At 52.4% G+C, this 27340-nt stretch overlaps 1 protein-coding gene across 1 annotated transcript in view; it reads right to left on the bottom strand.

Moving 5' to 3' along the window:
* ADCY1 (adenylate cyclase 1) overlaps positions 1 to 27340 on the bottom strand; it is a 101556-nt gene that overhangs the window by 36424 nt on the left and 37792 nt on the right. Inside the window, exons 5-8 of the mRNA XM_086398403.1 lie at positions 19406 to 19533; positions 10868 to 11026; positions 7876 to 8017; positions 5777 to 5932 (exon numbers count right to left, since the gene is read on the bottom strand). Coding sequence (XP_086254529.1) covers positions 5777 to 5932; positions 7876 to 8017; positions 10868 to 11026; positions 19406 to 19533 — 585 coding nt within the window. The remainder of the gene's footprint in view (positions 1 to 5776; positions 5933 to 7875; positions 8018 to 10867; positions 11027 to 19405; positions 19534 to 27340) is intronic.

Raw genomic sequence — 27340 nt, 5'->3', positions numbered from 1 at the left:
AAAAATTCATAAAAAAGTAATCTTCAGGCTGAGATGGTTTCATCGTGAATTCTATCAAATATTTGAATAAGAATTAACATCAATTTTATAGAGTCTTTTTAAGAAAATAAAAGTCAACACTTCCCAACTCACTTTATAAAGTATTATCCTGATACCAAAACCAGACTAAGAGAGTATTAAAGAAAACTACTTTTGAGGGCACATCCCTCATGAATATTGATGCAAAAATCCTTAGCAAAACATTAACAAATAGGATTCAGCAATATATAAATAGAAGTCTATACCATGAACTTTTCTAGATACGTAAGGTTTAAATATTTGAACACTCCACACAAGCTATCATATTAACACCATATTAGCCACCACATGGAAAAACCCACGGTCACATCAACTAAAAAATCTTTTGACAAAATTCAATACCCACTCATGATAAAAATCATCACAAATCAAGGAATGGTGGGGAACTTCCCCAACTTGATGAAGAACATCTACAGGATGCCTACAACTAGGTGGATAAACCTAAAGCCTGTTACGTAGAGTGAAGTAAGTCAGAAAGAGAAAAACAAATGTCATGTATTAACACATATGTACGGGGGAGCCTGGTGGGCTGCCGTCTATGGGGTCGCACAGAGTCGGACACTACTGAAGCGACTTAGCAGCAACAGCAGCAGCATGGAACCTAGAAAGATGGTACAGATGAGCCTGTTTTCAAGGCAGGAAGAGAGATGCAGACATGAGAATGGACACGCGGACATGGGAGGGAAGGAGAGGGTGAGACAAATAAAAAGAACAGCACTGACATAAACACACGACCATGCGTGACGCAGATAGCTAGAGGAAGCCGCTGCACAACACGGGAAGCTCAGGTCTGCACTGGGACGGCCTAGAGAGGTGGCAGGGCGGTTCAGGGGGAGGGCATGTATGTACACGTGTATCTGATTCACCCCGTCATACAGCAGCAACTAACACAACACCGTGTAGCAACTATACTCCAATAAAATAAATAAATTAAAATGAAAAGGGAACGAGAAATTGGGAGGCTCCTGGTGTACATTCCAGAAGGGACAAATGTACTGGCAGTTTTAGGGAGAGCATCTCGCCACACTGGCCGGGGCTGGGGAGACACGTCTCCCACCTGCTGCCATGGGTGACACTGGCACCACCACCTCTAATCCGCTACACACCCACTCTCGAACTGACACTTGAGGCAGAGAAATTCATCTTACAAGTGATCAGAAATGTAAATGCACATTCGTGAGCAAAAAGGCTGTGAATTACTTACTTTGGTTAAAAGAAAACACACACAAAAAGCGGAAATGACCTAAATATCAATAGAAGTGGAGTAAGTAAATGCTCTCTCCTTAGGCTGGAGATTTACTCAATGACTTAAGAATCCTATTTTTGAGGAACAGTCAACAATATAAGGGAATGCTTATGATACACTGGCAAGTGAAAGAAAGCAGCAAACAGTGTATATCATCCCATCAATTTTATTTTTTTAAATGTGTAAATATAAACACATCTAAGAAGCTAGAAGAACCAAAATATTAATAATAGGTTGGCTGTGGGTGGTCAGATTTTAGATGAATGGTTTTCATTTTCTTCTTTGTGAATTTTTGTATTTTTCTATATTTTCCACAATAGAGTTCTTTTATAATCGGGAATACTGAAGGAAGAAATAGAACAAGTGTAAGCACATGGGGGTCGGGTTTTACTGCAGGTGCTTGTCTCTGTGTATTAAGGAGAGCAGCCCCTTGGGCACGGTCTGAAACTGGGGTGCAACTGGGCTGTTCAGGAGCTCTAAAACCAAGCCTGGAAGCTCAGGCTGCCCTGCAGGCACCTGCATGGTATCGCCACCTAGTGGCCGACCTACTCTGGGCTCCCACACTTCTGATCCAGGAGAGGCCAGGAACAGGGGAACCCAAGACAGGCTGTGTTCTGAGGCTGACCACATACACCTGAGTCACACTCCCCAGACCCTGGGACACAGTTTCTCACAAATGCAGCACAAAGGCACAGACAGTGGTGGACCCCACTGTCCTAATCCCGCCAGCCTTCCCAGCTCCATCTGCAAGAACACCTCCATCAGGCTGTCAGGCCTGGAGGTGCAGATAAAGTGAACAGAAGACAGCAACAGAAAAGATGAGGCAACCTCATCCTAAAGCAGATGTAGGACTTGGGACCCGGTGGGGAAAATGGCCCCAGAGAAGGGGCTGCTCTGCTCGAGGTCATTGGACGGGTCACTCACGTCATCCTTCCCAAACACCCCCACTGGTGGCCAGCCCTGCCCATGCACAGCCTCTCCACTCCATCCTTTCAAGACCACCATGGACTCCCCAGCCCGGGCCACCTGCCTGTCACTGCCCTGTCTTCGCCCACTGACACACTCCCATGGTGCCAACACTGCGCCCTCCGCATCCTGGACTCGTTTCCACTATCACAGGGCAAAAGTGATGAAGGGCACAGAGCAGAGCAGCAGAAGTCTGGGCTCCCAGTTGGGCCCCCAGCCCCTGGCACCTGCCCATGGGGGCTGCGCTGTCTCTCTGCCTCCCCAGCAGGGGAGCTGCCTGGGCCCACAGAGGCTGTCCAGGGGGAGAAGAGGTGAGAATTGAGTGTGCTGGGGGCGAGGGATCAGAGTCTGGAGAAGACAGAGAGATGGAGGGAGAAGAAGGCTGGATGCAAGAGGGCGTCTGAGAGCAGAGCACAGGACTGGGCTGTGGGATCCTCAGTCTGGGGCCAGCTAGGCAGCGACAGAGGTGTCCCAAGTACCAGAGATGTCGGGGATGTTGGAGCGGGGGTCTAAGGACCTTGAACCCCCAGGGGAGACCCGTGGGAGACTGTGGGGACAGAGGGGCTGAGGATGAAACCTGGGATACCACCCCTCATGCTCCCAGGGGAGACAGAAGGACCACAGAGCCATGGAAGTGACAGGCTTGGGGAAGAATCCAGGAATCTGAACTCTGGTGTGAAAGGAAGGAGAGAAGGGGCCCTGAGCATGGCTGGTCTCCCCAGAGCAGGGATGGGAAGGGTGGAGCTGCAGGGCTCCCTGGGTTCCTGGGCCATGGGGCCAGGAGGATGGGCTGCAGACACCAGCCAGAGAAGGTGGCCAGCGAGCCCAGCATGTGATTCCTCCTCAACTAAGGAGCCGTGGGCTGGGTAGGGTCTGCTGCTGGCACTCTCAGGTCCAAGCGAGGACACTGAGGGGCTGCTCAGTCCCTGAGAACGAGAGACTGACGCTAACTGTGTGGGTTCATCAGACACAGTCTGAATCCAAAGGTCACAGGCTCCTTTCACAGGTCAGCAGGCTCTGCCCAGGAAAAGCTTCAGCTCCTCAATCTTATGAACCCCACCCTCCCAGGCAATCCAACAGGAATGATTCGCTCTCTCCCCTCTCCCCACCCCAACTTCTCTGAAGAGTCCTGGGGACACCAGCCCTTGCCTCAGGCTCCAGGTCAATGACTCTGCACTGCCCTGGCTTCATCTAAAATTTGATTTTTTGTTCATTGTGGGTTCTTTTGGATTACACTTGATTTTTTAAAAATACTGCACTATTATTTATCCTGATGCTTCCCAGATGGCTCAGCAGTAAAGAGTCCACCTGCAGTGCAAGAGATAAGGGAGACCCAAGTTCAGTCCCTGGGTCGGGAAGATCCCCTGGAGGAGGAAATGACAACCCGCTCCTGGAGATCAGGAGCCCCCCTTCCTTGGTTAAGTCCCTCTAGTTGATGGTACACGGCCTCCAGACTTGAAAGAGGTTCCTTTTGGAGGTGTTCCTGCAGGGCAATCTGGGTGCAGGACTTTCCATTTTTCTTCTTGGGTGGTCAGATTCACCTTCCGACCGTCTTTAGTCTTCTGCTGGAGTTGGGTGGGGCCTGGGGTGAAAGTATGGAGCTGAGTGGGAAATCAACCTCTATTCTTGCCTGGAGAATCCCATGGACAGAGGAGCCTGGCGGGCTACAGTCCATGGGATTGCAAACAGCTGGACACAACTGAGCACGCATGTAGGAAATTTATCCTGACACTGAGTTTTGGACATGTATTTAAATTGTACACCTCACTCCCCTCCCCCAGTCCCATCTCTGGAGGGTTAAGTTGAGTCAAGGGGGTTGGGGGGGTGGGGGCGCTGCAGGAAGAAGACGGCGATTAAGTCAGTATTTCTACTCTGGCAAGCTGGCAAACAGGAAAGCCTGAGAGTGCTCCTGTTACATGTTCTGGGTAAAAAATCAACCCACTCATACTGTGAAATGAACAACTGAACTGACAAAAAAGTAAGGGAAATGACCAGAGGCCAGAAACAATAGGTCAATAGGAATTCAGGCCAGGGAATGGTGCCATCACGCTCTCATGGGGCTCACAGAAAACCCAGGGCCCAAGCAAGATGGGCAGTGAAGTCATAGACATCTGGCTGAACCGCAGACCCTGAGAGGCTCCACGACCAGGAGAGACTAAGCAGTGGGGTCAGTGAAGACGCTGGCCTGTCTTAGACCTGACTCTCCACCAAAGGCATGTGCACGCATGCGCCTGCGTCCTGGGACATCTAGAAACCACAGGTCGGGCATTTAGTTTAAAGACTCCCTCGTGGCAGGCAGAGGAAAGACCAATCTCCTTGGGAGACTTCTCCATCAACAGAGCTCTTACTGCGTTTCAAGATAAAGTCTTCCCAAATAGAAGCCCGTAATCAAACCACAAAAACTCCCTCTAGAATAAGGCACCACAAGTGAGAGTCAGCAGGATTTTGCTTCTTCCTAAAAAGCCACTGAAACTGTGGTGAAGGAATTCCTTTTAAAGGCATAAAACCCACAAGGCAGAGAAAACCAGAGTGCAGAAGGCAGCAATGCAATCTCAGGAAACAGGCAATCAGTCACTGACAGATTCAAGAACACAGACGACGATGAAAGCGAGAATATTCAGAAGGTGCAGCCATTGGTGCAGGACAGGGGCTGGAGGGCCAATGACAAGAGGACTTGGGAAGAGTATGCTCAGAGCTACTGATGAAGTGATGGAGCACAAGGCTTCACCCCAGGCTCCCAGAGGACCAGGGTCTTCCCTAGAGGGGAAGGGATCAGGGGGGTTACAGATACAAGGGTCGAGTGGTTGAGGCAGACACTGAGGACCACCCCTAGCCACAGTGGTGCCTCCCCATTCAGCTCCATGCTTTCACCCCAGGCCCCAGCCAACTCCAGCAGAAGACTAAAGACGGTCGGAAGGTGACTCAAGAAGAAACCAACCCAGGAAGAAAAATGGAAAGTCCTGCACCCAGGCTGCCCTGCAGGAACACCTCCAAAAGGAACCTCTGTCAAGCCTGGAGGCCGTGTACCATCAACTAGAGGGACTTAACCGAGGAAGGGGAGTCTCTGATATGAGAGCCAGAGAGGAGGGAGCAGATGGTCAGAGATGCTCCCCACGGAGGTGAAGGACAATGTTGTGGTGACACCACGCTGAGGCTCTTGGGGTGCAGACAGAGGGGAAGGAGTCCCCAGAAGCAGCAATACAACATCTGACGTGTGAATATCCAGAGGACAGATTTAAACATCTGGGGGATCTGAGCTCGAATTCACCGATAAATCCATGGAATGTCAACTTGTGGGGGAAAAAAAATACAAGATAATAAAAAGGTTTCTGCAGGAAAGCAAAGCAGCCTAGCTCCAAAGAGCATTTACGAGACTATGAAACATGAGGGGCGGGGCTGATGGAGCTGACCACGGCAGGACTGCACTAGGAGGACAGACAGGTGGGGATTCGGCAGGGCCGGCACGCGGGAGCAGGGCCAGCCTACCTTGTCGTCGTCCTCACAGGTCATGACGTTGGAGAAAGGGATCTCGGCCTTGAACATCTTCCGGCAGTGCATGAGCTGCACCAGCAGGTAGCACACGGTCTTGAACTTCATCCTCTTGGCCGGTTTTATGTCTGAGAGAATCAGCCCTGGAAATATCTGTGCAGACATGCAGCACAGAGATACGCTGTGAGTAACAGGCACGGCCTGCCTCTCGGGCGGGGAGCGCAAATGTGATGGGGCAGAGGGGTCACAGGCAGCTAGCTCAAGGCCTGCTGCTCGCCAGGGAACAGAACCACAACCCAGTCCCCAAACATGCAGCTCTCAACTCTACCCAATGCCTCTGAAACCAGAGCAATGCCTGAATCCCGGGGTGGATGTGTGGACATCACCCAGCTAGGTCTGCACCACGCTGGTGAGTGTCACCCACCGGCCCACCAGGGTCACTCCTGTAGACCTCCCCTTCTGCCTTTTGCCTTTTTCTCTCCCTTTTTCACCCCAAATTTCTCCAAAGGGGCTGCTCATTGTACAAACCACATCATCCTGCTCATCCTCAAAGCACAGCCCTGACTGATGCTGTAGTTTAATTCTGCATGACAGGGCGGCATCCACGTGGGGCCCCAAGGCTCCCTCCTACAGCTCAGAACCTCCTGCATCCAAGCAGCCGCTCCCAGGCCTCCCTCCTTGGGCCCCATCCTCTGCTCCTCTGTTCCCAGGCTCACCCAAGCTGGCCAACCAAACCTCTCACCCGGCCCTCCTCCAGTCCACCTCACACCTGCCCTTCTCATGCACACTCACTCGCCTTCTCCAGGAATCAGCTCACCTCACCCTACCTGTCCTTCCCTGAGCCCCACTTCTCTCGCCTTGCCAGTGCTACACCATCCAAGGTCCCCATGCCACATGGGTGCGTTGCATCCCAGCCTGGAGAGGGCTAGACCAGGGAAGCACCAGAACAGCGAAACCCAAAGCTCTCCCTCACATCTGACCTGCTTGTGTCCAGAAGGAGTACCACAGCCTCTTGTGTCCAGCGCCCCTCACCTTAGCCCTGCACCCTCACCTGAGCCCTGCTCCCTCGCATAAGCCCTGTGCCCTCGCCTGAACCCTGCACTCTCGCCTAAGCCCTGCACCCTCTCCTGAGCCCTGCACCCTTGCATAAGCCCTGCACCCTCGCCAGAGCCCTGCACTCTCACCTGAGCCCTGCACCCTCGCATAAGCCCTGCGCCCTCGCCTGAGCCCTGCACCCTCGCCTGAGCCCTGCACCCTCACCAGAACCCTGCACGCTCGCCTGAGCCCTGCACCCTCGCCTGAGCCCTGAGCCCTCGCCTGAGCTCTGCGCCCTCGCCAGAGCCCTGCACCCTCGCCAGAACCCTGCACGCTCACCTGAGCCCTGCACCTCACCTGAGCCCTGCGCCCTCGCCTGAGCCCTGCACCCTCGCCTGAGCCCTGCACCCTCGCCAGAACCCTGCACGCTCGCCTGAGCCCTGCACCTCACCTGAGCCCTGCGCCCTCGCCTGAGCCCTGCACCCTCGCCAGAACTCTGCACGCTCGCCTGAGCCCTGCACCTCACCTGAGCCCTGTGCCCTCGCCTGAGCTCTGCGCCCCCGCCAGAGCCCTGCACGCTCGCCTGAGCCCTGCACCCTCGCCTGAGCCCTGTGCCCTCGCCTGAGCCCTGCGCCCTCGCCTGAGCCTGGAAGTGGCTCAGTCACCCTTGACCATGTCCAGATCACTTCCCCAGGGTGGAGTGGCCTTTAGTGCCCACACAGGATGGTCACAAACCTTCCTTTGTGCACAGCACCCCTTGATCCACAGTACAATCCATCACTGACTTCCTGCAGAAGGTTCTCAAACCTAATTTGCAGGAGAGACAGCAAAGGCCCAGGGAGGTGTGGGAGGACTCAGATGGCCCAGCCCTTAAGGACCCCAGGGCCCCAAATCCAACTTCCCTCCCCGCCCCTCCCCCTCAGCCCTCCCCACACGTGCAGCAGGCCAGGCCCAGCACACAAGGTCAGTGGGAACACCCTCAAGTCCGCAGAGCTCAGGGCCTGAGAAGCAGCGATCTGAGGAGAATGAAGGCTCTGCACAGGAGGCGCTCTGAAGCCTACCTTTCGCCGATGCGAGGGCACAATAAAAAAGGTCTCAATGTTATGAGTTTTCAGAAAACTGTTCCTCTCGTGTCCGTGTCCCGGCTCCACCTCATAGTCACCATTCAGGCACGCCAGGGTGGTCTTTGTGATGTGAACCTTCCTGTGGAAAAGGGCGTGGACATCCCTGCTCAGAGTCAAAGCGGGGCCTCCCCCACAGGGCTGACACTCTGCAGGGTCCTGGCAGGGATATCCCCTCCCCACGGGCAAGCTCTGGAAGGACCACTTAGGTTCCCTGGGGCACAAGCACAGAGGGCTGGAAGGTGGGGAGGAGCATTAGGGGGACCCAGAGGGAGGGGAACATGTGCAAAGAAGGGTTGAGAGCAGAGAGAGCTGCAGGCAGAGGGGAAAAAGGGCCAGAGGGGAATTGAAGAGGAGGAGGGAAGCAAGTGTCAGGATGCGGAAGGGATGACGAAGGATGCAGAGGGCGGCAAAGTGACGGAGAAGGAGGCCTCTCCCTAGGCCGTGGTCTGTCCCCAAAATCCCCAGGGCGGGAGGACTCAGCCCAGTGTCAGGCCCTGCAGGGGGAATGGCAATGCTCTGCCTCCTCTGTACCCCCAACCCCGCAGTGCACGGAACCCTCTGCTGAGGCCACTTCTGGCCACACACAGCTGATTTGATGTCTGGTCCTCATTGTGCAGCCCTGAACACAGCTGAGGGCTCTCCTCCTCCCCAGGCCCTCCTTCTGACGCCTGCATTCCCTGCATTCCTCCTCACCACCCTGCCCCTCCCCTGCTCCTCTTTCTGCCTCTTGGCTCCCCTTCTCTCAGGGACTCTCATTCTCCCTCCTCCTTGTGCTCAGTGTGGAGTTCCAGAGTTTCAGTGCCCCCGAGGGCCTGTGAGTCCCTAACTGACCTCGGTGCCTGGGAAGACCCAGTCTGACTGATGAAAAAGGGCCCCCCAGCCCTGTGTCATGCTCCCCTCTTGTGCACTCCCCAGAGTGCTCCCTGTGGCCCCCAAGTATGTGAACCCCACTGGGGCCAGGGCCTCTGTCTTTGCTGCCGACACTCCCCTCCAGGAACAGCGCTGTACCCGTCAGGCGCTCTGTAATCACCATGCTCCTGGCTGGTGGTCCTTCTTTGGTGGGGGCGGGGAGAGGAGTGTCTCCGAAAGGTGGGGTAGAGAAGAAGAGGAAAGAAGGAAGCCAAGTAGAGAGCGGGCACGGGGGATGAGGCCCCTCCTGGGGGTCTGGTAGATGGAGTCAGGGGAGCAGAGCTACAGGTCAGCCCCAACTTGAAAGAGGCCCTGGCCAGGTGAGGGGGCCTGTGAAGAGCTCCCTAACGGTGGGAAGTCCCTGTGCTTGTCCTAAACCTGGAGCTGCAGAGCAGGTAGGACCCGTGGGATCTCAGCAGGCAGGGGAGGATGGAGGTGGGCAGCTCCTATCACCTCCTTGCTGGCTGATGGTCTGGACTTTGTGCCAGACAAGCAGCTGTGAGCACAGCTGTCAGAGGGGGAGGGGGCAGACACAGTGAGAAGGTGTTTACAGTGACCCCCCTGAGACCCTGCTCTGAAGGGCAGAGAACAGAATGGGGGGAGCACTAAAGGACAGAGTGCGGGAGGGAGGAGTCAGTGCCTTCCAGGGTCCCCCCGGGGGATGCTCAAAGGCAGCCTGGTTGAAGACAACAATGCCAGGGTTTTTGAGCTCACTTAGAAATGTCCTAGGCTTCCCAGGTGGCACTATTGGTACAGAACCCACCTGCCAATGCAGGAGACATAAGAGACGTGGGTTTGATCCCTGGGTTGGAAAGATCCCCTGGAGAAAGGCGTGGCAACCCACTCCAGTATTCTTGCCCGGAGAATCTCATGAACAGAGGAGCCTGGAGGGCTACAGTCCATGGAGTCAAAAAGAGTCAGACACAATTGAAGCAACTGAGCATGCAGAAATGCTGTGGCCATTCCTGGGACAGATGCAGTGAGGCTTTGAGGAAGATTTTCTCTTTTTCTGCTGTTGGATTCTAATCTCCAGGCTCGCTACTTCCTCAAGAACCATAAGCCTCCCTTTCCTGATTTCGAAGCCACTCTCCAGAGCGCGCCGAGCAGCCTCGGATACCACCTGGCCCTCAGCCACGCTCAGGGCCTCAACACACAGAAAGGGGACCCCTGTTTCTACACTCCCCACTGAGGTCAGGCCAGGAGGGAGGAGGAAAGATGTGGCCCAGAGGACAGCAGGCCTCTAGGGTGAGAACAGGATGCCTGGGGGCAGGCAGAGGACAGGCAGCCAGGGCCAGAGGGGCCACAGAAGAGGGCACAGAGCTTTACCCTGAAGTTCGGAGGAAGTGTGCAAAAGCAGACACACATGTGCAAGTGTCTAACACTCAGCTCTAGCCCCTGGGAACCACAGCTGGGCCCGGTAGCAGGTGCGAGCACAGCCCACGAACCCCTTAAGGGGAGGAAAGCAGGAGGGTGTGACTGAGAGATGAGTGTCCCTCAGAGCCCCCTTCCTGCAATCACATCATCCCCCTGCTGCCCACCGCTCATGGAAGGAGGGGAGCACCCGCTCAGCTCTCAGATTAATGTTTTTACAGCAATACAATGCCTTGGCTCTGTGGAATGGTTTGAATAAAATGAGACAAAGGCAGGCAACTGTAATTAGGAGACATTAGAAGTGCACGGACCAATAAGAAACACATCCTCATTCTAGAAGAAAATCTGTTAATTTCCCTAGTGGGGCGCTAAACCACAATGCTTTCCGCTGTGTAAGTCTGAGAAAGAAAGTGAAGTGAGAAGCAGCAGTCAGCACTCTGGACAGCTCCCAGCCAGGCAGACACGGGGCTTTCGGTCACCACCGCCTCCTGTCAGCTTGCCTGCTCTCCGTGAAGCCCAGGAGTCTCAGTCAGCCCAGCACACGCCCCTCCAATTGTCGATGGGGGCTAGGATGGCCAGGCTTCCAGGCCCTCCAAGTAGAAGGGCCATGTACTATCCCCTACCCCTGCCCTCAGGATCCCGGACTTACCCAGGCAGGCCGGCGGCCTCCATGACGTTGGCCAGGGTCACGTCGTTGGACCACACATCATACTGCCACTTACGCAGGCCCAGGACCCCGCAGAGGACCCTGCCGGTGTGCAGCCCCACACGCATGTTCAAGTCCACCTCAGTGGCCTCAGCCACGGACCTGCAACAAACATAGACACAGGGTGGAAGCTGGGACCCTGCAGTCTGCTCCCATAGTGCCATGAGCACAGGACAGCAGGAGCCTGGATGGGACGGTGGTCTCCTGACCTAATTAGCCTGACCCCTGAGCTGTGGCCCCTGATGGGCGGGGTCCCTCCAGGCTGGCTCCCCCAAACTCCAGGGCCACTGCTCAGCTCACGAGGCACCGCACCTCCCCTCCCCGCTCCTTACCCAGGGCAGCCACAGAAGGGAAACAAGCCCAAGGTCCCAGTCCCAGGACCCTGATCCTGCTCTGTGTACCACCAACCTGATCAGGGGTGCTCATGCCTGCTGCCTACCCGGGGGCCAGCGTAAGAGCCATGGGGAACATCTGACGTGGTCCCGGGAGCCCCAGGAATGGTCAAGGTTTGACCCCAAGTTCCCTGACTGAGAAGGCAGGCTAATCCTGTGGGGAGGCCCAGGACTCTGCAAACCCGTCCGAACAACAGGCGGACTTTGTGGGACGTAAATTGTGCCACAGTCAACTCACGGGAGAAAACAAGACGCAACGGGTAGATGCTGAAGTCAGACTGCAGGGCCAGTGTGCGCTCCACCCGCCCAGCCGCTCATGTCCCTGGGCTCTAGCTTCCAGCAGAGGGTGGCTTGAAGCCCTGAGGCCCCCAGAAGAGACCACCCTTGGAAGTGAGGGCAGTGTCAGAGGGGGCATTTGGGCAAGGAAACCGGAGATGGTTTTTAAAGCTCTTGGAAAGAGAAATCAAGGCAACCTGTAGGTGGGCAGGGCTCAGAAATCCCCTGTGGGCCATGAAGATGCCTGCAGGGCCTCTCCAGGCCCACAGTGGAGTGAGATGCGGGAGGCACATGATGGGCTGTGATCACAAGTCAGAGCACAGCAGACGCAGCGCTGCCACGGGGAGACCCTCTGATGCCACGTTTCTTTTTTTTTTTTTTTTCCACTTTTCCCCAAAAGGCAGAACAGTCTTAGAGCATATTGTTGAGGAAGCAGTATCAAGCCTGCTTGGAGTGCTCCAAGTGACAGAATTGCAAGGAAGCGTGAGGGTGGGCAGGGGGTCAGTCACGGCTCCCCTGGCCCCTCCCCCCTGGGTGGGTGCAAAGGTGGCCCTGCACAGCAGGTGTGTTAGAAGTTCCAGAGCAAGAAGGGAGGGAGGCCGAGCCACACTGGGGGACACAGCGGGCCCATGATGAGGACAGTTCCGTTCCCCTCACCCACCCACAGCTCCTGAGAACCGCCAGCTCACTGTTCTCCAAAGAAAAACCCTGAAGGACTAAAAAAAAAAAAAAAAAATTAAAGAATGAGGAGCTTTGAGTGATGTTGGAATAAAGAGACTGGGAATCTTCATCTGGAACAAAATGAATGTGACCAGGACACAACTTAAGTCCACAACATCACAAGGAGAGTGAAAAAGAAGGAAGGTCCCAAAGCTTTGGCTCACCAGGCCTCTGATAGCGAAAGCAGCCAGTTCTGTGCAGAAAGGAAGACAGAGCTGGCCACCAACAGGAATGCCAGATGGAAATGGCTAAAAATCCCCAAAGACTCTGAAACCCATCATCTCTTCATAGCAGGTTATTGATAAATGATGCCCCTACTAACAATTCACAATTTATTGATCATCAGAACAAGAGTAGCAGTGTTAAAGAAGGGAACACTTATCCACCCAGGGGGCCCCACCGGCCGAGCCCTCAGAGCTCCGCCTCCCCAGCCCAGCTCTTGCACACTCAGCTGCTTCAATGCCAGTGTCCTGTCTTCAGACCAAGGACTAGAGGCTGCAGCCAGGAAGCGACAGGATGAGGGGGCGTGGTCGAGGCACAGGAGAGGGAGGACAGAGCGTGGGGGGAGCATGGGCCAGGGGAGGTGGTTTAAGAGAAATGAAGGCCTCTGGGGAAACCCCATCTGACCTGGCGACTGACCACACTGACCTCTGCCCTCTCCTGGCCTCGGTTTCACTGTGTGCAACACAGCGTGGGGCTGAATGAGCCCCCGCAGGCTCTGAAAGCATTCAAACTCAACTCTAGTGCCCCTCAGCACCCACATCCCGCTGCTCCTATTGCATGGGCTGTGGAGATACTAACAGGCTCCACGGGGCACTCCAGCAAGAGGGGACGACGATGGCAAACCTGCTCGGCCCTGAGCTGCCGCCACTCTGCTCCACAGAGGCCAGGATTTGTCAGCATTACTGACGAAGTCCCATTTGTCAGTAATAACACAAGAAGAACCAGGCTTGCTGGACCCAGCCCACCTGCCAGGTCAGCATCCCCCTCACCTGCCCTCACCCTAACTTCCACTTATGCACTGCTCATTTACCCACTGCCTGGCTACAGGCGCCCCCACTGGCCACAGCCCCCTGCCCAAGCAGCCTCCACTCAAACCTTCCCCTCAATCTGGCCTCTAACCAGGAGCAGCTCTGCCCATTACTGGTCACTTCATCCACCAAGGGCCTGTCCCCCAAAACCATGGCACCCAGGGGCTCCAAAGGTGAGCTAAGACGCCACCTTCGTGGCTGGCCCTCCAGCCTAGCTCACCATCCTCTGCATTCAGGAGGCCAGACCACAGAATCAGATACATCTATGCAGGGTCCAGGGCAGCCTGGTGTTCACCTCTGAGAATCTTAGAAGTATGCATGTCACCAACTTACAATAAAGGTTTCTTGAAAGTCTGGCTGTCCATGTATCTTTAATACCTAATTAGCTGAATATATTTTGAATGTGTATTTTTTTTCAGTTTTAACTTTTTTTCATTCATTTGCCAATCTCCAGTTAAAGGTACCGAAATAAGAAAACTAAAATTTTTTTTTTAATTTTTAATTCACAAAAAGAAATCAATTTGGGAAATGTAAATAAGTAAACTTGCAAAAGGTGTTTTTGTGCATTTTAGGCATTTCTACTGTTGCAGCAATCGAAGGAGGGCAGGGGGACTTCTGGGACCCACGTCCACCTCCCTCAAGCAGGCCTGAAGGGGTCCCTGGTATGTAGGACCTTCGCAAGCTTCCAACCAACCAGGCAGCCCAGGACACCCTACCAACTCACTCCATCTGTCATCCCTTCCAGCAGGTTCTCAATTGCACTAACAGATGTGCAGTTAACTGGACAATCACTTAAGATAAATCTTTCCTCAAGAACTGTCTCACTCTAGGGACTTCCCTGGTGGGCCACTGGCTAAGGCGCCTTGCTTCCAATGCAGGAGGCCTGGGTTTGATCCCTGGTCAGGGAACTCGATCCCACACGCTGCAACTAAGACCTGGTACAGTCAAATAAATAAATAAAAATAAATATAAAAAAAAAAAAGAACTGTCTCACTCTAGATCACCAACAAGGACCTACTGTGTAACACAGGGAACCATACTCAATATCTTGTAATAACCTATAAGGGAAAAGAACCTGAAAAAGAATATACACATATGTATAACTGAATCACTTCACTGTACATCTGAAACTAACACAATAGTAAACAACTATACTGTAATTTTTTAATTGTATAAAAAAAATTAAAAAAAAAAAAAAAACAACTGTCTCACTGAGGAACATTTACCAAAAACTGAGAAAATTGAGGAGCGGGGAATGGGGCCTCGAGAACCATCAGAAATGACTTTTGCCACTTGAGCATCCTTCGCATTCGACCTCCACTCCAGCTGGGTATGCCAGGTCTACCCATGACCTGAGCACAGGCAAGCTGGCCCTTACCAGTTCAAAGATGGGTCGGGGAAAGAAGAGCACACGCCATTTACTTCTACTTGTTATAGTGAACTAAAAATACCCAGACTGCAAGCAAAGCCATGTTTGGATTAAGAATTTAGCAAAACGGCACTTGTATGTTTGGAGGTCTGGCTTGTGATTGGCTAACTCCTGTGATGGTCGAAGAGCTCCCGGTGAGGTGGACAAACCCTGTCCTGCAAATGCACAGAATCAAGATGCTCCAGAGCCCCAGGAACAGAAGCCACCCCGCTGGCTCACCCTGAGCCACTCCTTTCTGGGAAGGGGAGACTTGATGAATTGATGTCTGCAGTGCCTGGGGATCCAGCATCTTCCCTGCCAGCCCATTTAACCTGGGATCCCATTTAATTCTCACAACAGCTCGTTTCACAGCAGAGAAAATCAGGGATGCGAGGAAACTGAAGCACCAGCTTAAGGATGGGACAGGGGGCCCATCTGTTTCCTTGGGCAGGAAGCCCCAACCCACTCAGGAACACCTGAATCTGGAGACTGATGGCTTGAACCCTAGGAAGTGTTCATGTACCAGACGCGGCTGCAGAGGAGCAGTTCCTCAGGACTGACGTAATAATATTCAAGGCCTGATGAAGGAAAGCTGGTGCTGGGGTGTGGGAAAGAGTGGTGGCACAGATCTCACGTGGGCAGCACACCCTCTGGTGGGGGGCAGGGGAGGGCAGGCTCAAGCCTGGGTACCCTGGGGATGGGACACAGGACTTAGGGTCAAGGACATAGGTCCAAGCAGCATGATGTCACCAGGAGTCCTAGAGAGAGAGAGAGAAAAGGAGTCCTGGAGAAATCTCCCCGGAACCTTCAAGGTCTAGCCCGACCATCGGGCCGCAGAGCCCAGAAGTAGAGGCCAAGAGTGGGTTCCACTGCCCTGGATTTCTGCCAGTCCAGCCTCACTCAGAGCCCTGGATGTCATGAAGCCGACACTCCCATTTTACAGATGGGGAAATATGGCTGGGGTCACAGCTCTGCAGGGGCAAACCCAAGCCAGTCATCACACTCACTGGGCACATAAGGCACTTCCCACTCTACCTCCATTCCTCCCATGGGCAGGTGCCATCTGGCCAAAACCAACAATATATATAACTTTAAATTATTATTAAAAATCACACCAACAAAATTAATCTGTGGTGTTTCTTTTAAGAGTGTATTGCAACCAGTCAGAATGGCTGTGATCCAAAAGTCTACAAGCAATAAATGCTGGAGAGGGTGTGGAGAAAAGGGAACCCTCTTACACTGTTGGTGGGAATGCAAACTAGTACAGCCACTATGGAGAACAGTGTGGAGATTCCTTAAAAAACTGGAGATAGAACTGCCTTATGATCCAGCAATCCCACTGCTGGGCATACACACTGAGGAAACCAGAAGGGAAAGAGACACGTGTACCCCAATGTTCATCGCAGCACTGTTTATAATAGCCAGGACATGGAAGCAACCTAGATGTCCATCAGCAGATGAATGGATAAGAAAGCTGTGGTACATATACACAATGGAGTATTACTCAGCCATTAAAAACAATACATTTGAATCAGTTCTAATGAGGTGGATGAAACTGGAGCCTATTATACAGAGTGAAGTAAGCCAGAAAGAAAAACACCAATACAGTATACTAACGCATATATATGGAATTTAGAAAGATGCTAACAATAACCCTGTGTATGAGACAGCAAAAGAGACACTGATGTATAGAACAGTCTTATGGACTCTGTGGGAGAGGGAGAGGGTGGCAAGATTTGGGAGAATGGCATTGAAACATGTATAATATCATGTATGAAACGAGTTGCCAGTCCAGGTTCGATGCACGATACTGGATGCTTGGGGCTAGTGCACTGGGACGACCCAGAGGGATGGTATGGGGAGGGAGGAGGGAGGAGGGTTCAGGATGGGGAACACATGTATACCTGTGGCGGATTCATTTTGATATTTGGCAAAACTAATACAATTTGTAAAGTTTAAAAATAAAATAAAATTAAAAAAAAATAAATTCTCCCTATTTTATTGGAAAAAAAAAAAAAGAATGTATTGCACACCTTAATTAGGTCCACAAGTCTGAGAGAAGGATCTGATTTGGTTATTGAGAGCAGACAGGGTCCAGATGCCCCAAAGCAGGAGCCCAAGGGCCCTCAGGGCACCAGTCTGAGGCACTGCCACTCTCCTGGGAGGGTAAGAGTCCTCTCTGCTCAGTTGCTCAGTCATGTCCAATTCTTTGTGAACTCATGGACTGCAGCCCATCAGGCTCCTCTGTCCCTGGAAGCCCTGTGTCTCCACATTCAAGGCAGTACTTTTTGCTTTGTCTTTTACACGGAACATGAAAAATCTTTTCATCTGTTTTCCCCATAGAAATGATCTTTCTACCAAGCGGAAAACAATATCGTTCCCCACTTGCCGTCCAAGGAGACCCTCGACCCCTCCATTCTCACACAAGTCAGAGCTGGTCAGGCTGCTCACCTACCCTGGCAGAGATTTTTTCCTCGGTTTTTATGAATTTCTTACTACACTCCTCTCTATCCTGCGATATCAAATGCTTGACCCACATAAGTTGGTCCTGTGCTCACAAGGGTCAGAATAGACTGCCCTGTTTCGAGATGATCCTGGTGGATACACCGCCAGCAGAGCATCAGCCTGAAAAGGGAGCTGACGACAGTGGTCCAACATACCACAGGAGGACAAGAACATTCCGGATCCTGAGTATCCGTATCACCACACACGGGATCTGTAGGAGATGCTTTAGGAATTTCATAACCATGCAAACCATCCCTCCTGCTTTTGGACTTCCTCTGTCCACTCAGAGGTCCCCAGGCCTGCAGCAGACCTCTCTGTGGCCTCGGCCAGGGACATCTCAGCACTGCCGCCTCTGCTGCTTCCTGGTCACTCACGGCGCCGTGCCCACCACACAGGGGCACCTGTGGCCTCCCCAAAGAACACAACGGTCAACAACCAGCCTCTCCCCCAGTTCAGCTTCTTTTTCCAGAGCAAGGGCTACATACTGAAATCACCTGAGGTCTGCCATGGGCTCTCTGGGCAGAGCAGCCCTTGGGGGTTCAATTCGCCCAGGCAATGCTGACACGCAGGTCCTGTCTCCTGAGAAGTGGGCTCAGACCAAGCATGCAGTCTGAGCGTGCTGAGCACCGTGTTTTTACACACAGTGTGTGGACCCTGCAATCCGCCTCACAGGGATGGTGCAGCAAGCCTGCCGTTCACCCCTGTCTCATTCCACTCTTGTGCTATTAAGTCTCTTCTCCCGAGTGTAAGACCACACCAGGCCCTGGTAATCCCACGCACTGAGCCAAAGCCATCTCTCCACGCTGCTAAGAAGCTGAAATGTGAATCTATGCGCCACCCACCATCTCACCCTCCCAGCTCCACACCTTCCTTAGCCAGACAGAAGGCCCCGTACTGCCTCATCCCAGGCCCTGACGAGGACTGTGAGGAGACAGAGTGGCTTAGAAACCAGCAGGCAGGCCTCCCAGTGTTCCAGAAAGACCAGCTCCATCTAAGCCTCTCTCCCCAGAGGACACCTGACGCCTGGATATCTGCTTCATGGGCTAGCGCACGCGATTCCTTTTCAACTGGGATTCAGCCAGATTTGCGCCAAAGCTTTCCCACAACCAGGGCTTCCCTGGTCACTCAGACAGTAAAGAATTCGCCTGCAAAGCAGGAGACTCGGTTCAATCCCTGGGTGGGGAAGATGCCCTGGAGAAGGGAATGGGTACCCACTCCAGCATTCTTGCCTAGAGAATTCCATGGACAGAGAAGCCTGGTGGGCTACAGTCCATAGGGTCACAAAGAGTCAGACACAACTGAGGGACTAACACTTTCCCACAATCAACTCCCTGAGCATCTCATCTAGCTAAGCTAGGAAGGTTCTTTCTTTTGACCAGACTAACGCACAGTTCCTTGGAAGAAAAACTATGACAAACCAAGGAAGTGTATTAAAACGCAGAGACATCATTTTGCCAACAAAGGGCCATATTGTCAAAGCTACAGTTTTTCCAGTAGTCATATATGTGAGAGTTGGACCATAAAGAAGGCTGAATGCCAAAGAATTGATGCTTTTGAACTGTGGTTTTGGAGAAGACTCTTGAGAGTCCCTTGGACTGCAAGGAGATCAAACCAGTCAATCCTAAAGGGAATCAACCCTGAATATTGACTGGATGGACTGATGCTGAAGCTGAAGCTCCAATACTTTGGCCACCTGATGGGAAGAGCCAACTCATTGGAAAAGACCTGGATGCCGGAAAAGATTGAGGGCAGGAGGAGAAGGGGATGACAGAGGATGAGATGGTTGGACAGCATCAACTCAATGGACATGAGTTTGAGTAAACTCAGGGAGATAGTGAAAGACAAGGAAGCCTGGCATGCTGCAGTTCGGGGGGACATAATGAGTTGGACATGACTGAGCGACAGTAACAGCAACAACACACAGCTGACAATACCTGGGATCACCACGGACAAAAAGACGCAGCCCCAACAAAATACACAGTAGGGACTCCCAGAGGCAGAGCTCCGCAGTGCAGGCAGGGCGCCTCACCCAGCACCTCGCCAAGAAGCACTGGTTCCCTGCAGCCACGACACAGGTGACCCACCTTGGACACACTGGACAGGACAAGGCAGGCCGCACGGTGGGGCGGGGTAAGCACAGGGCACTCACGTGATGGTGTCGATCATGTCCAGGCCCATCTCCACACAGCAGTGGGCGTGGTCAGTCTTGGGCTGAGTGAGGCCAGACACGCAGTAGTAGCAATCTCCCAGGATCTTGATGCGGCGGCAGTGGTTCTCCTTCAGACGAGAGGGCAAAGGGCAAGTTAGCAATATACCCGGGGCCACCAGAGCACCTGCTCCTCTGCCACCAGAGGCTGAGCTGGAGGCACAACCTAGACCAGGGTCCAGGCAAACCCCCGCCCCCACAGTCAGGGCACCTCTAGAGTGCAGGCATTCCCCATGGCTGGGACTAGGGTCACTTTGGGGCAGCCCACACTGCCCCACACCCCTCCACCGTTCCCGCCCTTCAATTCACCAGGGCCAAACCCACAGACCCTTCAAGGTCAGGAGGCCACCCCACGCCCGGGAGCCAGCTCCTCTCCCCAGGGAGGGGTCCTCTCTCCCAAGAGGGGCTGGGACAGTCTGACCACCAACTCAAATCATCATGTGATGGCTCTTCTGGAACATGCTAGACCCCTGCCCACCCCAGGAAGGGCCAGGCCACACGCCTCTGAGTGCCCCATAGCTTAACCCAGAGTCGAGGTCCACAGGTCATGTGAGCAGCTCTCCCCAAAGGATCACCAGCCAGGGTCTGCACCCCGACCTCAGCACTCCCAGGAACACCTCAGAAAGGCATCCTAGACCACACAAGGTCTCCTCAGACATTTACACAACAGGAAGAATGCTGGCCCCACCTCGCCCTCCAGTTGAGGACAGAGAGACACAGGAGACGCTTGCTACCATCCATCCTGCACCAACCCATCGGGGCCGGCTATGATGACGATGGTGACTGTCAGCTTTATACAAGGAGAGCCTTAAAACAGCATTTCTGGGACATTTTGTTTTCAACACCCCTTTATACCCCGTAAATAACTGAGGACCTCAACAAGTTTTCGTGTAAGTAGGTTAGAGCTATGGATATGGCCACATAAGAAGCTACGACTGCCAGGTTCGATGCACAATACTGGATGCTTGGGGCTAGTGCACTGGGATGACCTAGAGGGATGGTATGGGGAGGGAGGAGGGAGGAGGGTTCAGGATGGGGAACACATGTATACCTGTGGCGGATTCATTTTGATATTTGGCAAAACTAATACAATTATGTAAAGTTTAAAAATAAAATTAAAAAAAAAAAGAAGCTACGACTGAAAAGCCTTTTTAAAAATATATTAATGCATCTAAAGTAATACACGACCCTCTTCCCTTCCTCCTCCCTCCACGGAACATGTCACTGTTCACTAGGACCCCAAAGTGGGGAGAGTTGGAAGAAAAAAGGAAGTGAAACAGATTAGTGCTGCTTCAGATGATACGAAGGATTCTGAAGACAGCATCGTCGTGGGGAGGGTAAAACTGTTGATTCAAGTTAGAGTGTTGGATTATTTATGGATTTTATTTATGTGTTTTTCCACTAACCTTGAAGAACTTTAATAAAGAAAACAAAAACCATTAAAAATAAATAAAGTTCTATACATCAGTGTCTCTTTTGCTGTCTCGTATACAGGGTTATTGTTACCATCTTTCTAAATTCCATATATATGCGTTAGTATACTGTATTGGTGTTTTTCTTTCTGGTCTTTTGGACTCTGTGGGAGAGGGAGAGGGTGGGATGATTTGGGAGAATGGTGTTGAAATAAGTATAATATCATATATGAAACGAGTCGCCAGTCCAGGTTCCATGCACGATACTGGATGCTTGGGGCTGGTGCACTGGGACGACCCAGAGGGATGGTATGGGGAGGGAGGAGGAAGGAGGGTTCAGGATGGGGAACACGTGTATACCTGTGGCAGATTCATGTTGATATATGGCAAAACCAATACAATATTGTAAAGTTAAATAAAATAAAATTTAAAAAAATAAATAAATAAAGTAACAGTAGCCAATCCATTACGTATTAACAAGAGTATGTAACAAATTTTATGAAAAATTATGACACTTTCCAAAACAGCCACTGTGAGAAGCAAGGCTTTGTTCTCCCTTTTGCCAGTCTCGGCATCTGTCTTCAGAAGACAGCTGTTTTCTGTGTTCCATGTTCTGATTCTATTCTGTTCTGTCTGTTCCAGCTGATTCTATGTTCCACCATTCACTCCATGGTCTCTCCTGGAGGACGTCTGTGAAGGAGACGGGTCTCACACCACTGTCCTTGGATGAGACACATCTCACAGCCCCCAGATGGTCTGGAAGCCCAGAGCTACACTGAGCCCACTCTGAGAACACACTCTATAAATTATATTTAGTTCTGCTCTTCGTTTTCTTACAAACAAGTTGCCTCCTGCAGGTTTTCTCAAATGCTATGAATTCTCAGCGCCCTGGGATGGGAATTCTCAGCCTTCCCCACCCATGCACTGCCGCAGGACACTCTCCACCAGGCAGAGGGGTGGGGGACAGGCCAGGGCCAGCATCCCGATACTCTCCAGAGCGGTGATCCAGGCATCAGTGGAGGGGGCATCCTCTGTGCAGATGACTCAGTGCCCCACTCCTCCCACGGGGACATTCGGTCAAAGAGGAGGAGGAGAGGGGACGCTGCCCCTGTTGGGAGGGCTCTGGGAAAGCCCAGTGACTGGGTCTGCCTCAGCCTGAGCCCTGAAGGTACCTGCTGTGATCAGGGAGCTGGCCTCAGGGAGGTCCAGGATCTGGCCACTCAGCCTTCAAGTGACCAGGGGCAGTCACTCATCCATCAGACACCTGCCTCCTCATCTGCAGAAGGGATTTCCCAGTGTCCCACGGGCAGACTATGCTGCGGCTAACAGAGTCGGGGAGCCCAGGGCCAGCCAGGTGCAGATGTCCACATCATGGAGCCAAGGGCCAGGCTTCTGGCAGGCAGCCTTCTCCAAGCCAGCAGGCAGCACTGGGCTCTCTTCCGGAATCTCTAGCATGTCCGCCCCCACCTGTCTCTTCACTGCCAGGACATGTGGTGTAGACCACTGAGGCACAGCTCCCTCACCCATCCCCTCCCCACCTCCACATTCAGGCTACCTTCACTGGACCCAAGGGCCCAGGATGAGATGAAGGTCCACTGCCAGGTTCCACCGTTCCCTGGGCACAGAGACCCTTAGTGGAAAGCTCATGAATCCCAAACTCGTCCAGCCTTCCTCCCAGCTGTCCATCTGGGGAGCTAAACCCCTCCCTCTGAGGAGCCCACAGAAGTGACAGAACCTACTCCACTTAGGCACCGCTCCTGCAGAAGATTCCTCAAGGTCACCAAGCCCCGATTCTGGGGACCTCAGGTATGACAGGCATCCCTATCCATCAGCATCCCCCTGGGGCATGAGTGTGGGTGACCGTGGACGTCCCTGCATCTCCCAGCTCGTGTTCCTGGCCGTCTCCAGGCCCCATGATCCCAGCCTCCGGTTTATCTCTGTGTGTCCCTGACAGAACTGTCCCCAGACTGGAAGGTGTGGACAGGTGTGTGTGTGTGTGTGTGTGTAAGTGAATGGACCATAAATTCGATAGGCTGGTGAGAAGTGGCAGCTGTACCATCAGATTCAAAGGAAAATCAGAGGCCATGGGTGGGGCTGCCATGGAAGGTGTGGACAGGTGTGTGTGTGTGTGTGTAAGTGAATGGACCATAAATTCGATAGGCTGGTCAGAAAAGACAGCTGTACCATCAGATTCGAAGGAAAATCAGAGGCCATGGGTGGGGCTGCCCCAAACGGCCACCATGTGAGCCTGATTGTCCCCTGTGACACAGATGCTCAGAGTGGCCGCCACGGAAAGGGGAGTCTCTGTGGGGCTGGGGAGGCTCTCTGATGGCCAGACCCTCAGGACAGGAGGCGTTGGAATAACAAGGTGTAAACGAAGATGAAGGCAAGTGGTGCCGCAGCAAGCCTCAGGAGTGACCCTCCCTGCCCAGCGTGGGGGCTCTCCAAGGAAGGACGAGAGCATCTAGCAGGTGACATCCAGGCCACAGGCTCACAGGTCCACCGCGTTCTGGGGAGAGCTTCCTAGAGAAGAGCCATCCTCAGCTGGACCCGTCGACACAGTCAGGACTGGGAGGATAATTACAGTCAGTCAGTGACACACGTGTTCTTGGTGACCATCCTGAGGTGGTCCCTTCCAGGCTGGCTCCACCGCAGGGCAGCCAACACAGCCCAGAACAGACTAGGGAAGTGAAATGCTAACCCATGGCCTTGGTTTTTTTTTTATCTCAACTGTACCGGCTTTGGTTAACAAACTTGAGACAAAAAAGGTTTTTTCCGTTGCTTTGGGTGTTTTAGATTACAACACCTTCCCTGTAACTAATGAAACCGGCTCCTGGAGTTCCCCAGCAGGAGCGTGACAGCTGAACAGCTGTTTCCCAGCCAAAGCAAGAAAGAAAATGGAGGGGGAGGGCCGGAGGAGCTGGCTCAGAAGGGACAGGAGTGACAGGGACATGACAGACAGAGCCCCCTCAGAGCAGCAGAGGAGCTGCAGGGGGATCCAGGGAGGAGGGTCTCACGCTTTGGTTTCCAGACATGTTCTGCAGGCTCGCAGGTCAACTCTGGACCTGATTGGCCCTGCCAGAGAGGACGGCAGAGATCCTCAAGCTCAAAGGCTCTGTGAGCCTGCCCCACTGGCCCCAGGCCTGGGAAGAAGCAGAAAATTCAGTGGGATCAGGAAGACCCACTGCAATTTCAGAACCCAAAGATGTCCAAACCTCTCTGGGGCTGAGGGTGACTCTGAAACGGAAGTTCAGAGAGGCCAGAGGCCATCAGGTGGACCCCATGCTGCACCTGGATTCTAGGAAGGCAAGGAAGCTCCCAGGACCTGGTGGCACCCCCAGGGGAAAGGGAGGTGCGGACGGAGAGCTGGAAACGACCCAGCGACTGCACCTGATCCCCAGGTGACTGCATCCAAAACCCAACTGGCTGAGTCATACTAACTTTGCACGGTATCTGGCAATCAGTGGGAAAACAACGGGTCCCAGAGAGGCTGGCTCAGTCAGTCAGTTAATAAGTTGTGCCCAACTCTTTGTGTCCCCGTGGACTGTAGCCTCCCAGACACCTCTGTCCATGGGATTTCCCAGGCAAGAGTACTGGGAAATGACAGGTTGTCATTTCCTTTTCCAAGGGATCTTCCTGACCCAGGGACCGAAACTGCTGTCTCCTGCCTGCATCTCCTACAAAGGCAGGCATATCCTTTACCACTTGAGCCACATGGGAAGCCCCCACTGAGGCATACTCTTCAATAATAAACAGTCACATGTACATATCTGCTCCTGGTCTCCAAAAGGAACAATGGAGGGGCAACCCCAGACACAGCACAGATGCCTAAATGCATGGGGTGGGAGAGATGGGGGGGCAGGGCAGTATGTTGGCCCTGCAGATACTTGGCAGTATCCAAGTATCTTGTCTCAGAGTCTCCACTGTGGGATGGAACCATGCCAATATTTTATGTACTTAAAAAGAAAAATTAACTTAACACAGCGATGCCTAAAAATCAAAACCAAACTAAATTAAACCTAATTATAACCTCGCTGGTAGCATGATCACACAGCAAAGAACTATTCCAGGTGAGGAGAAAATACATATTTGACTATATATCAGTGCTGTGTGCTATGCTTAGTCACTCAGTCATGCCCAACTCTTTGCGACCCAATGGCCTGCACCCATCAGACTCCTCTGCCCATGAGATTCTCCAGGCAAGAATACTGGAGTGGGTTGCCATGCCCTCCTCCAAGGGGTCTTCCCAACCCAGGGATGGAATTCAGGTTTCCCGCATGGCAGGTGGATTCTGTATCCTCTGAGCCACCAGGATATACAGCTTCTCTGGTAGTTCAGTGGTGAAGTATCCGCCTGCAATGCAGGAGACACAAGTTCAATCCCTGGGTCAGGAGGAGGGCATTGCAACCCACTCCAGTATTCTTGTCTGGAGAATCCCATGGACAGAGGATCCTGGCAGGCTGCAGTCCATAGGGTCGCAAAGAGTTAAATACAACTGAAGTGACTGAGTACGCATGCACACACACACTAGTGGGATGTAATCCAAGGACAAGATCACCACAGAAACCGCTAAAGAAACCTTAGATTGTATTCAGTGGTCTTATTGAGGGTAATAATATTGTTGATGCTATTTTGAATCAATTGTACATAAAAGAATGAAACAAAAAATTATACTACTGTCATTAGAGTTTCCAAAATCAAAGGAATAGAGACACAAATGTAAAAATCAAAGGACTAAGTGAATTGGAAATATCCATATGAAGTCAGAATTTGTTTCCATTTTTCTAAAAAATATCTTCCACCTCTGTCTTTTGGAAAGTCACAGGGCCAGAGACAACCCGGATTACAGGCTGGAAAACCCACTTCCTGCTGAGAGAAACTAGAGCTTCTGAAAAATGCCACATCTGTGTATGAGGCAGGAATATGCTAGGAGGGTGTGGGCCAAGTCAACAGGAAGCAGGAGGTAACCTCAGGCTCATCCCTTTGGTGGATCCAGTCCTGAAACTTGATAAAGAAATGAAAAGAATCAAGCGTTCACTGAGGATAATCAAACAGCTCATGAGTAAATGTTCTTCATTTTTAAAGAATCACGTGCTAATAAATGCAGAAGAAACAACAGGATCAGAAAACTGACCCTGAGTGTGTAAACCCTAGTGAATACAGATCAGCCAAGCTTTTGTGGCAACTGCTGTGACCCTCGGGCACATCATCTTGGGAAGCCCATAACAACACAGGAACCTCAGATCCACACGTCCCGATGAGAAGAGGCCAGCAGAGGAGCAAGCACAGGGGAGAAGCAAAGTGATCAGGGAAGTGTCGTTAACACAGATGAGAGCTCAGGACCTAAGGCAGGCACAGAAGGTCAGCTCGTTCAGGTGCCTGGACAGGTCGCGAGAAGTACAGAGCACACCCACTCCTGGGGCTGAGCTGCCCCCAAGGGCAGCAACGTCAGCAAGGAAAAACCAAAACCAAGACGCATGTGGCACATCCACTGAATACAATGTGTATATCCATCTGGTTTTTTGGTTTTTGTATGCTATGAAGGTCTGATATCTCAGGGGCCTTGCTGGTAGGAAAGGATGCCTCCTGCTTACCAGGGCTGGCTAATTCCTGGAGACAGTAGACAGCTTGTTCCTGTCCCACTGGCAGATCAGAGCCCACACTTTTTCTGTGGACTCTCATACTCCTGCCACTGTTTCCGCCCTAATCACCAGGGTAGGGACCAGGGGGCAGGAGACACCGACAGTGCAGAGCCCTCACCATCCACACTGTCCAGCCCTGTGTCTGCTCATCGCCATGGAAACACCCGTAAAGCTCCACCCCCTCTCCTAGCCTCTCTGCCTCCTGGGCACCCAGTGGTCCCTCCTCTGGGGGACTGTGATTGATAGAGCATCCTTCTCTGGCCTTAGCTCCCCTGCCATCACTGTCACCTCTGAAAGATGGAGCATTTTCTGCCATATCAGTAAACAAGGATGTCACAGCCATCAGAGATTGCAGCCCTCCGTGTGTGAGCCCTGAGGGAACTCAGGAAGGGAAATACCTGCCATCTAGCAGCCATCAGACTGCAGCCACTTACTACCACTGAGCCCAGAGGAAACTCAGGACATGAAAAACCCAGGAAGCGGCCCCAGATAGCTGAGGGCATATCAAAGGGATGATTCCACTGAGCCCAGACTTGCATCTTCCCATACACAGAAAAGCACTAAGTTCCTTAACTTGGGTTATCTGTTTTTAATTAAAAATAATTTTTTGATGACCAGACTATCTGCCCTTTGTTGCAAAACCTCTATATAACCTGGCTCTCTCCTTGCCTCCTTGGAGCAGTTCTCTCAGTGTCACTTGAGATACTGTCTCCTGGGCTTGAAGTCCTAAAAATTCCCACCAAATTAAACATAACTCTCAGCTTCTGGGTTGTGAACATTTTTTAAGTCAACACCTCCATAAATTAAAATCCACAGGCACCACC

The sequence above is a fragment of the Bos grunniens genome, chromosome 4 (genome assembly GCF_055505025.1).
Source record: "Bos grunniens cultivar Pamir isolate PY7600 chromosome 4, Bosgru_T2T1.0, whole genome shotgun sequence".
Taxonomy (NCBI): Eukaryota; Metazoa; Chordata; class Mammalia; order Artiodactyla; family Bovidae; genus Bos; species Bos grunniens.
The sequence above is the reverse complement of the archived record's forward strand: the minus strand, read 5'-3'. Positions and strand labels throughout refer to the sequence as shown.